The following is a 12,251-nucleotide window of genomic DNA, read 5'->3' on the forward strand; positions in this document are numbered from 1 at the left end:
TTTGCAATCAGTAATGTTCTGTAATTGCAGTCCCACACGAAACACTCAGTTTAGTCAGTAAGTTTAGATAAGAGACAAGATTTCCACCTAGAGAAGACAATGCACACAACTGAAGTTTCTAGATGATTAAAAACAATGAACTTATTCTCTTGTGCATTCCCATTTATGCTTTTAACATGAATTTGGAAAAGCTCACTACCAAGATCTATATGGTCAAAGAGAGTCTTAGATTTCTGTGACTTTATTTCGTTAGTCAGTTAGCACAGCACTTGCTAGAATAAAAATGGAAACAGTAACAAAATGAGAGATTTTTCTAAATTTCATTTTTCTCTATACCTCAGGGCTATGCCTATATACAGAAGACAGCACTCACGCTACAATAGTTATTTTAATTTATCTTCATGCAGATTTATTTCCTAAATATCTTATTTTTTATTAATGACTTCTGCTTGCAATCTGACCATTGGGTCCTCAGTGTTAGGAAAAATCTCAAAATTTCTGTAATACAACAGTACTTTTAATATTAATACCAGGAAATCTACTTTAGTAATTTTATTTAAAAAGTAACAGGGACAACACATATGACTTTGGCAAATACTGCACTTTTTAGAGATCAATTTCCTAACATCTTTTTTTTTTTTTAAATGTTCTGGCATCTGCTTTAGTAATCCTACTATTGAATTAATGTTGTATTGTAATGATAGTGTTAATTGTAATTTTAGACATTGCTGTTTAAACTCCAGTTGTTCATACTCTTGTTGACCTTTATAAACTACCAACAGGTCCATCTGGCCTTAGGCTCAGCCCAAACCAGAACATGTTTCTTTCTTACAAAACAAGCATGAATTGAGAGGGGCATATAATTTCTTTCTTTGCATTTCACATTTTCTCTTACTGTGTTCTTTTTGTTGTCCCTATTCTCATCCATTTAATTCCCTTTCTTATTATTCTGTCTTCAACATTCTGCTTTACTTCCCATCTCTTATCTTTTTCTCAAATTGTTCTCCACCTTCATCTTCACTTCCTCTCTTCTATTGCATACTATTTCTCTATTTTCCAATTATTTTCATTTTGTAAGTAAAAGGAAAAAACAGGCTTTTCTGACTATTGGAGAATAATTTAGAAGTTACTTTAGAGTGAACGTGCTTTTTAGTTTTCTGACTTTTCTTTAGGACTATTACTATATACCTAGGCTTGTATGATAAATTCTAGAGATCAGAAATACCCTGAAATAAATAAGTTTAATTAGAACCATAATCTGGTTATAACACTTCAGTGTCAGAAGGTTGAGCTATATGTATTTTATTGTAATATAAAATTATCCATATTGTCCAAAGATCAAAAAAATATTACTATACATTGTTAATGATGAATGTGGCATTCAGTGCTAGGCATAAACAATGTGTGCTGTCTTAGCTTCAGAGGGGAGATATGGTGCTAAATATTACTAAGAAAAACGAAAAACAAACAAACAAAAGGTACAGACTTTAAATCCTCAACTGAATCGAGGACTACATTTTTCCTGAAGTTCAAACAGAGTTGGTTCCAAACTCTCTTTTAATACAAATTTCCCTTTTCTGCAGGTAGATTCATTTTTGGTGGAAGCTGTTTCTCTGAGTCATTTGGAAAAAGTGGTCATAGGGCATGATGGAGAAGGCTATGGGGCTGGGATGTACCTCAAGATGGTAACAGTCAAGGAATCTCAAGACTCAGACAAAGAATGGGTCTTTCCATTGTGGAACTGGATTGATTCTCATCTGGGGTTATGTGACACTGTTTGTGAGATTGTGACTCTTGGTAAGCTCTTCTGCAAAGCCAGTTTGCCTCTTTATATATATATATATGTATGTATGTATATATAAAATTTAAATTTGGTTACAGCTCTTTCCATTCTCCATAACATCCTTTATTGGAAAATGTGAATTTTCAGTGTCATCTTACCACCAGAAGAAAACTACAGGTGGTAAGGTCAAAGTTAATAAAATTCCATCCTCTTCATGTTTTGTCTATGGAACACTCACCTTCTGAATTAAATTTAGCACATTGCAATGAAAGTTTTAAAGCAGTTTGGGAAGAGTGCTTCATGCAGAAAAATATTTTAAGTTTTCTGCATTATTTTCAGGTAGCTCAGGGTGTCATTTGAAATTCAGAAAAAATTTACTTTAGTGAAATGAACCTGTGATATTCCACCACACAAAGCAAGTGGAATGCTTGTGGTATGCTCAGTTTCTGCTCATAGCAAGTATACCACGCCACCAGTTGTGAAAAATTAAACATGAACTTTTTTGGCAAAAGAGAACATACAGCAGGACTTTGAGTCATTTAGATACTAGTAGAAAAATTCCTACCTTTATTCCCATGAAAAAGACATCTTAAAAAGATAAAGTGTCCATTATAAGAGCACAGATATTCGGGTTTGTGTTATTTCTGGGCTGTAGATAGTACATTTTACTGAACTGTTCATTTCCATTAAACATTTTTCATTTCCTGTAGAATGGTTAAAAACAAATGAAAATCAGGATAACAGAAATCAATGAAGAAAAAGAGAAGGAGATACTAGTATTGATCTTCTGAGGATATGGCCAATATTTTTGTGTGTTTATTATAGGTTTACCTGTCAACCTTGTGCTGTTACAGCATATGTGATATTGCTAGGAAAGACCTACTTACAAGTGGAGTTCATTGGTAGTATTCATTTTGCATTGGGTACCTACTTGTTACAGGTGGCTGGTGCTTCTAAATGATAAAAATGGTTAAGTAACATTGATTTTTTTTTCTTAAGAACAATTAATTAGGCCTCTAAAAGGCAACTGAATATTCTCTTAGTAATTACTTCTAAACATGACAAGGAAAATACCTTGGCATCAAGAAAATACCTCTGAAACTAAATTCAGAAACAGAACAAACATTAATCTATTAAATTATTGGGAAAAAATAATAAAAGTATTGATGTCTTATTCTTAGTGAACTGTTGCTATAGCTACAGCATAACTTGCAAATAGAGCTTTGTTTGTGTACTGTAAAGGTGGTGATCCTGCTGCATTATGCCATTCTTTCATGCTGTCATCTTTCCTGATTTTTAAAGGTAGAAGATTGATTTCTAGTCCTAAACTGCCAGAAATCAACAGGGACTCATCAGGTCTCTGGATAATGGACATCACTGGATCTGACCTGAGCAAAGAAGAGGATCCAATACGCCTTTCTTTTATTTTCTATGGCACCCTGAGTTGCAAAAAGTTGCTACTTCAAGTTACAGGAAAAGCAGCTCAGATCAGAGTATGTTAACCTTTACCTATTGAAAGAATAGCCTAAGAATCATGTAGCTGATAACCCACTTAATTCTGAGAAAAAATATTTCTACTACAAAACTGACTTGGAAACCTGTGTGGCTTGGCACAGGTCATCATTTTTGTTTGTAGATGGTAACACTATCACTTCTCAATAGTTTCTGAATGAGCAGATACTCCCAAATGTTTTATGCTAAGAATGCTGAAGTGAACAAATAGTTCCCTTGGTGCATATCACATTACACACCACACTGCTGGTACTGATTTACAGGTTTTGTTGATCTCACAGAAGTAAGTAATTTGTAAACACTCATGCTGTGGGATTCCATGGAAATTTTGTTGTTGATGATGGATAAGAAGAATCATACATGAGATGAAACTTACAGAAAGTTCATTTTCACCTTTCATATAATTTATTAATCCCTGCCACCACATTTATCCACAGTAACTCACTTGCATGGTTTATCTCTTTTTTCCCCCTGTCATTAGCACTTTGTTTTTCCTCCTTTTTACCCACAAGTTTTCTCCTGTATCCAGTTCTTCAAACCTTACACTATCTTCACTTTCTCCTATTACACATTAACTGAAACACTCACCTGAGGTCCACTTATGTTGCAGCATGCTTCTTTTCTCAATGCTCTTATTTCCCTCTTGAAATTATAATTCCTTCCCAGTGATAACATTGTGTTACTTGAACTTACTCAAATAGTGTTATGTCACAGAGATGCTTACTATCCCTAGTAGAACTAGAATATTTTTCTCTCAAGAGGATTTTAATGGACAGCTTCTACATGAAAACATGATGTAGGGGGAAGATGGAGGATCTCTTCGATGTTTCCCCAAAATCAGGTTAATTATTCAAATTTATAATTAAGTGTACTATTTATTAATTTACAAATTGCAAGATATATTTCTAATAGTGTTAAATTTTTTTAGAACTAACTATAGGCTTCTATGCCTGCAAAGAATCTGCGGAATCAGTATAATGTATGTGAATAGTGTGCCTTGTTCTGTGTACAAATTTCAGTAGTGACTGCAATCACTCTTTCCCTGATATCAAACCTCAAGCATTACAGGTTCTTATTCATGTTAGTAAATCAGTTTTGTATAAATTAGAAAGGGGAAGATAGTAGCAGTTATAAATTTCTCCCAGTTCTTCAGCTACTGAAATTTGTTCAGGTGTTGCAGACAGCTGCCAACTACACTTGATCTGGCACGATTAGGATGGAGAGCCATTCACCTTCTCTTTTTCCTCACATAGGATGAACTGGCAGATATTGGGTCAATACACAAAGTTCAGGTGACTGGCCCACACAGCAAGCTAAAACATCCCTGGCACTTGGATTTATTGCATATGAAGCATACAGGCACAAAGGAAGAGATGTGTTTAGCTTTTGACTGCTGGTTCAGCCCTAATGAAGACAAATGTGTGGAACTGCCAGCTCTCTATGCAGATCAGGAGCCTTTGCCTGGTAAGCTAAGACCTTTTTTTTTTACCAGGGTCAGAATCTATCACTGGAACACCAGTAAATCTCTTTGGGGCCTAAAAAACTGTGTGAGGATTTCCAAAAGAATTTGATATTAGGGAAATGATGGTTTTGCACATGCATTTATCACAAAAGAAAGCTGAGAAAACAGGAATCATTGGTATCAGGACCATGACAGGTGCTATAACTGCTAACACCAAACATAGGAATTGTCTTCTTAAATAATTTTCCAGTTTTAGCTCGATTATTTATTATCTTTTCAAATTAATGTTATGTCAGATGAAGATGTGTGCAAAACATCATCCACTGTGTGTTATTACCTGAATCTTCCTACTCACAAAGAAATGTGTCTAACCTAGAAACCTAGTAATTTTTTTAAGAAAGAAAGTATAGCAAAGAGCCCCTACAAAACAGAGATAAAAATTTAAAAATATGTTACAATTAACCAGGAAAGAGATGTCCAAGAATTCCAATTGCACTAGGGCTTTATTTATGTTGATCAGAAATGTCTAGCACAGCAAGAAATATTCCATTAAAAATAGACTAAGTTGCATGCTTCTCTGCTGTTAGTAACACGTGAGCTGTATGATTCTAGAGAGGCAATAAAGTGATTTTTCCCAACCTCACAGGAATATGAAGAGGAACAACCCATTGCATACAGATAACTCGATCTCTAGCTATTTAAGAATAGGCTTCCCATCTATCTGGCTCATTAGAATAAAGAGGATTGATGGGAGGATTGTGGTAAAGATCACATATTGAATCCTTAAGTGATTGTTAAGAGGTTTATTGCTAGAGGCTATAGTACGAAGTGTGTTCTGCTGAAACAGGAACTAACAGGAAAAGATGGAAGCAGCTCAAAAAAAGGTATAAAACATTCTGTGGGAACTTATGCACACTGTTCTCTAAGGAGATTTTCCTAAATATGTCATCCAATTGAGAGTGAAAACTTGAACAAATAAAACATTGAAGACCTTTTAAATCTCTGGTATGCAGGGATATATATATATATATATGCAGGGATATAATATAGTCAATGCTGAACACAGTAAATCTACAGCATGTTAAAGAGCTGTTTCCCAATTTATTTGTGATTGTTTAGGGCAAATTATAAGTACTGATAATTATTTTCAGAACTCAAAATTGATAAATGTTTGCCAAGTAAAAAACATTCAGAAATTAAAAAAAAATATATTTCTAAAATGCACCCTCTCATGCTTAAACCACACGAAAATACTGTCAAAACAGCATCATCCTAATTTGTAAAGCAATTCAGTTTTGAGGTATATTAGAAAGTTAAGATGTTTTTATTGGAAATTTTCTAGCAAAAAGATGTGTACATACTCTCCCTCAAAAGCTGTTCCATAAATAGGTAGTATCAACTAACCTAGGAAGTTTATTGCAGACTGTTTTGTGGAGTTGTCGCGATCCGACCTATTATTTTAATATTTTGTTTGAGGAAAACCAGCCACTGCTTCAGAGACGCGCAGAATTACAAAAAATAATAATAATACTTAGTGATTTAAACAAATTATAGGGATTTATTTTCAGGGAACAAGAGAACAGGTAAAGAGAGGGGATCGGGTTACCAAGTCCAGGAGGGAGCTCTGGAGTTAGCTGCTGCGTCCAGGCCGATGGCTCGCTGGTTGCGGATAGATGATCTGGTGGCTAGTCCGTCGCTTGCTTGCTCGCCGATTGCTTGCCTCTCTTTGGTTCTTTTTTTGTTGGGTTTTTATAATGAAAACGGGGAGAGGAAGGAGGGGGTCTTCGTTTGCATAACTTGAAGAAATTCACGGGTTTCCCGGAACAGACTTTTCCTTATCTATTTGTTAATTTCCCCATTGTTTTAGGTAGGCGCCGGGAAGGTGGTCTGACCAGTTTTGGGTCTCAATAGGTGCTAACGAGGCATTCTTACAGGATTGGTGACAGGAAAGAATTTGCTCAAGAAACATTTGAAATTTTGAAAAGGTTCACATCAGGAGTTCAGTGACCTATAACTGGATGTGTTAATATCAGTTTTGTTCTTTGTACGCCCAATGCTACTTCAGCCTAAATTTCTGTAAGCTTCTTCCCTGTATTCTAGTTCGATTGCTAGATAAAAAAAAACAAAAAAAGAAGACTAATTTTTATGTGTTTCCTCTTATTATTTCTTTGAAAGAGACATTCATTTATAGATATGTCTTTAATGAATATCTTGGTAGAATAAATTCATATGAAGACAAACAATTCAGATCAATATCAATCATTCAGATCAATGTTCAATGTTCAAACAACAGGTATAAAACTTTATAGGAAGCAATGTAAATGCTAAAACCTAAGCATGTAAATAAACAATAACTTTTACCAGTAATGCCAAGTGCCTGGTTGTAATGAAGGCAGTACTAATACAATTACTTCTGTTCTGAACTAAGTGTTCCATGAGATTTAGCAAGGTAAAAATTCTTTTTTCAAGGTGAAAATTCTTTTTACCAAAGCAGTGGCCACTTTATTTTTTTCCAGCATCTACCAACACATTTGTCCCATGTGTTCTCACCTCTTTCTGAGGTAAGAAATATCCCAGACCACTCTGCTCATCAATGATTCTTAGTTGCTCACCATTTATCTTAAAAAGCCCACACTGGAAAATTATAATGGAAAATTATGACAATGACTTCTGGAATATGCTCTTTTTTGCCTTTTTCTATTTATTTTACTATTTTGTGGAGTAGAATTTTTGCAGAAGCCTATGACAAAAAGTCCCTTTCAGCTATATCCAGTGACACTGAAATACAGCACCCTTCCTGCTCCATGTGCATGCTCATCCCTTCCATCTCACCTTTCCATGGGGAACATCACAATCTGTAGAGGTCAGCCATAAGAGAGTAAGATCAGTTTTGAGAGCTACAACAGGAGAAAGGGAATTAATTTGGTAGTTCATTTTATCCTTGACTTCCCCTACTGGAAAAAAATTACCTGTATTGCCTGATTACAAAACTAAAATCACAGTGGTGTAAAAGGTTTAACTGTACCTCTGATATTCTGACAGGATGGGATTTTATAATTTATACTGTTCACCCCTGAAAAGCTGTTCAGAGATCTGTGGGCATATGTTACTGAATTATCACAAAAAAAGATATTTGAATGCATCAATATTTGAGTACATAGTAAATTCAACAACAACAAAAGGCAAATTCAAACCAACATCTATTCTATATTATTGATAATTTTTCCCCCTTTTTCAAGAGCAATAGATGGTCACTTTCACACTATGCTGGCTTAAATCTGAAACAGAGCTTTTATAATTAGGATTGGAAAGACACAAAGAGGTTAAATAGAATATTTTATTTTAATATTATTTTGTCATTGGGGCCTGTTTATCTGACATTGAGAATAGTCCCAAACTCACACTAAGAACTTCTACCCCATTTCCCAGAACTTCTTTTGTGCTACGCCTTCTTTTGTATGAGCTGCTTTGTGTATTTTTATTTCACTTTTAAGGTGGGAGTCCTTTCTCTGATCTTTGAAAATTAATAGGAAATATTTGCTGTGACTATGCTAAACTTTAAATTAGTATCAACAGATTCAGCAGATTCAGCTGAAAACATTGACTCAGCAAAAACATTAGATATGTGTCTAATTTTCAGTGTGCATCTCATTTGCATCCTACTAGTGTGACTAAAGTTGAGCTCATGAGTGAAGTTTCTGGACAAAAGTAGTAAATATTATCGTGAACACTATGATTTCTAATCAATCCTGCATGAGTGATCAGATCTCTGGACCAAACTCTCCTGCTCTTACTCACACAAGTAGCCTTTTTTTACTTCAATAAATCTGCTTGTATAAACAAGATATACAGACAAGGCAACATTCTAGATGAATAACACAGAGTATTACCTTCATATCCTAACTCCTTTAAAAGCAAAAATGTCATGGGGTAGTTGCCAAACTGTCACTTGGGCAGCTCATCTACTTTCAACTATCTGATCTCCAACCAGAGCAGGTCTGTGTCACTGCACTGACTTTAATGCAGTTATGCTGTCCCTAACCTAGCAGTGGATTTTGAACTGCCTTGAAGAAAAGGATGAAAAACATTAGGGCCTCAGTCTAGGAAAACTCTTGGTTTACTTCTTATCATCCAACATGAGCGATGCTGTCAATTACAAGCACTTCAGAATCTGGTTTAAATGACTGAAAAAAATAAAATCCCAGGGGAAATCCTCAAAGCAAAGAGTGCGACAGTGAAATGAAGATACTTTTCAGAAAGCTTTCTTCCTCAGGTGATATCCATGTAGTAACAGGTGAAGAGAAGCAAAGAAATTTTATTGCAATGAGCACACCTATATTAGTAGCTCAATATATCCATAATTATTAAATGAATCCTTTTAGATACTAATTTTTCAATAAGTATGCAGCTCCACCCTTTAAGACCTTTGTTCCAGTGATGTGACCTTCTTAATATAGAATTATAAAGATATAGCTATGTAAGATTTCACAATATTTGAATTCAGGCCTTTTGTTATAGCACACAATATGAATAACACCAACTTGTGAGAAAAGCTGTAAGAAAAGCTCAAAAATAAATATCCTCAGAACACTATTTTTTTCCTCTCTGTTTTCCTCTCACCTGCACATGAAAATAAATGACAGCTTTAGCTTCTGGGTTCTAACAATCATTCTCAGACCTACCAGAAATTTCTCGTACTTACATTTTTTAAGAGATTGGCCCTATTGGGCAATTCCTGTCTTTGAAAACATTTAATTTAAGAAGCAAGCTGTACTGAAAATACCAGATGTTTTCAAGATGTAGACTCAGATATTTGTGTATCTTGTGATGTATTTTAGACTAACTATGTATTTCAGATGTGAATAATGTCTATCTCAGTGCTCTTTGGCTTTCATTTTTAATTGTGAGTCTGAATGTTCTTATTTGCCCTCTGATTTCATATCTGCTTAAACCAATCTTTCTCTTCTTTGCACACATGTGTTTCATGGGAAAACAGATGTACAGCCAGCCAGGTCCCAGATAGGAAAAAGGAAGGAGTAGCATGAGGCTTGAAGAGTTTCTCCAGCACATTATTGTCACACAGTCTAGACATTGTCTAGATCTGCTTTACTGTGCCAGTGATGAAGACTGGGGGAGCCAGGCTGGAAGAGGTTGAAGTAATCAAAGATAGCTTAGTATTTGTAAATTTTTGGATTTTAATGGTTTCCAGGCCTTTAAAAAATAAATTAGTCTTGGAACTTGTGACAAAGATGTTCAATAGTTGATACGTGAATTCTTGAATGTAACTTGAATACATCCTGAATGTAACTTTGCATTTTACACTGGATAAAAATTATTTCCTCATTCCAAAAAATATTAGAAAATATTAAAAATCATACTGTATAATGTTTACTAACTTGTGTTGCTGCAAGACAGAGTTTTTTCTTAGGTTGAAGTAATAATGCTAGAGGTTGGAAGCAGAGGAACTCAGAGGAACTCAGACTCATAACTTTTTAGACTCATAACTTTTAGTGTCTATCCCTTGAATTTATGGGATGCCAGCATAGGTGTTTTCTACAGCACTGGCCTTTCCCTACTGACTACACAAGGATCTTATTTCTAATATAGCCAACAAAGTGAGATTCCTGAAGTGACAGCACCAGCATTATACAAATGAGCACAGATTTATTATTGCAATCTGAATAAGAGCTGATTTATAATAATTGGAGGAAAAAAACCCAACCTCCCCCCCAAAAAAAAACCCCAATAATAAAACAAACTTCCTTATTTTTCCTGAGTGCCTTGTTAAAAATATGCAAATAACTATGAACATTGATATTGTGACCTGCTTCCATTCAAGTGTTTCCTTATTTGCATGATAAACTCGTGCTAAAATAGGTCATTTAAAAAATGAACATAGGAGTTTTCCATGAAGTTTCTTTGGAATTAATGCAATCTGATCTCATCTGGGTGATTTCTCTGTATATTGTGTCAGAAGTAGTTGAGGAAGTAACATCTTCATGTAGGGGCCACAGATGCCTCTTCTAATTGCTACACTCTGACAGCAGCTGAGAAAATCAGAACTGCTTTTCTGTAAATTTCCCCTAGGTGGTCTGTATTCGTGGGTTATTATATAGTACATGGGAGGTTCTTTGGAGACTGATATAAAATATAAAAAAGTTTTTCTGTATATGTATTAAAGCTGAACAAAGAATGTTTAATTCATTATTTCTGTTTCACAGTAATGTGTTTTAACTTTAAGATCTCTGTAATTGTATTATGATCTGACTAGTGAGAAGTCCTGATAGTCCTGATGTTTTCTCTCATTTGGAGATAAGTACATGACTTTAAAGCTTAAGACAAGCAGCTCCAAGCTTTCCTCTACACCACTTTAGAACTGTAAGATCCCATTTCTTTTGAGGGAGAAAATGATATGGAGAAGAAAAGAAGGGAAGGAAGAGAAAGAAGGCAAGGAATGAAGGAAGGAATGAAGGGAGGAAGGGAGGGAGGGAGGGAGGAAGGGAGAAGGGAGAAGGAAGGAAGGAAGGAAGGAAGGAAGGAAGGAAGGAAGGAAGGAAGGAAGGAAGGAAGGAAGGAAGGAAGGAAGGAAGGAAGGAAGGGAAGGAAGGAAGGAAGGAAGGAAGGAAGGAAGGAAGGAAGGAAGGAAGGAAGGAAGGAAGGAAGGAAGGAAGGAAGGAAGGAAGGAAGGAAGGAAGGAAGGAAGGAAGGAAGGAAGGAAGGAAGGAAGGAAGGAAGATAGTAAAAAAAAGTAGTACTTACACTTTTCAAAGAGCGCATTAACATGAAGTATCTCTTAGAAAGGGATTCACTACCTTATTTGCCAGTCCACAGGAGATCCCAAGCAACAGCCAGTAGTGCTGATTTTCTGGGAGCTGTGTCAAGGCAGAACAAATCTGTATTCTGCAAAATGCCAAACAAGGAGTTATGCAGCAGGAATGTTTTGGTGATGTATACCATCAGGACTGAGAGAGAAAGGCTCTCATCTGTGGCACAGTATGGGATTCAGATGAAATCTGCAAGTGTTTTGACCAGGGATTGATCAATAATGCCAAGAAGACAGGGAGAATTTTATCCTGCTGACTTTTTGTGTGTGTATTTTTTTTTGAAGTTGTGGAATACACAGTCCATTTGCACACGGGAGACTTGAAGAAAGCAGATGCCACTGGTGAGGCTTATCTCTGCATACAAGGAGAGAAGAGTGACTCTGGGAAACGATGGCTTAACTCAAGGAACAGCCTGATCACTTTTGCTAGAGGGCAGGTAAAACAATGAGGAAAAATGTAACTGAATTTGTGAGAATCTTTTTGGTAAAAGTTATGTTTATACAAAAAAATCAGGGATAAGTATAAAAAATACTATTGTTCTACAGAGGCATAATTTTCTCTTGTAACTGAAATGATTGTCTTCAAAGGTAAGAGGTTGCTTTTAAGCATTGTTATGAAGTGAGTGTTGTGAAAAAGTAAACATCTAAGCTGACAATTTAAGTTTGAGTCA

General features: G+C 35.5%; 1 protein-coding gene across 1 annotated transcript in view; it reads left to right on the forward strand.

The window, feature by feature from the left end:
- LOC103534673 (RP1 axonemal microtubule associated) overlaps positions 1 to 12,251 on the forward strand; it is a 131,883-nt gene that overhangs the window by 66,336 nt on the left and 53,296 nt on the right. The window contains exons 20-23 of the mRNA XM_030444690.1: positions 1,584 to 1,797; positions 3,086 to 3,276; positions 4,549 to 4,759; positions 11,866 to 12,017. Of these exons, the coding sequence (XP_030300550.1) occupies positions 1,584 to 1,797; positions 3,086 to 3,276; positions 4,549 to 4,759; positions 11,866 to 12,017 (768 nt within the window). The remainder of the gene's footprint in view (positions 1 to 1,583; positions 1,798 to 3,085; positions 3,277 to 4,548; positions 4,760 to 11,865; positions 12,018 to 12,251) is intronic.

The sequence above is a fragment of the Calypte anna genome, chromosome 2 (assembly GCF_003957555.1).
Source record: "Calypte anna isolate BGI_N300 chromosome 2, bCalAnn1_v1.p, whole genome shotgun sequence".
NCBI lineage: Eukaryota > Metazoa > Chordata > Aves > Apodiformes > Trochilidae > Calypte > Calypte anna.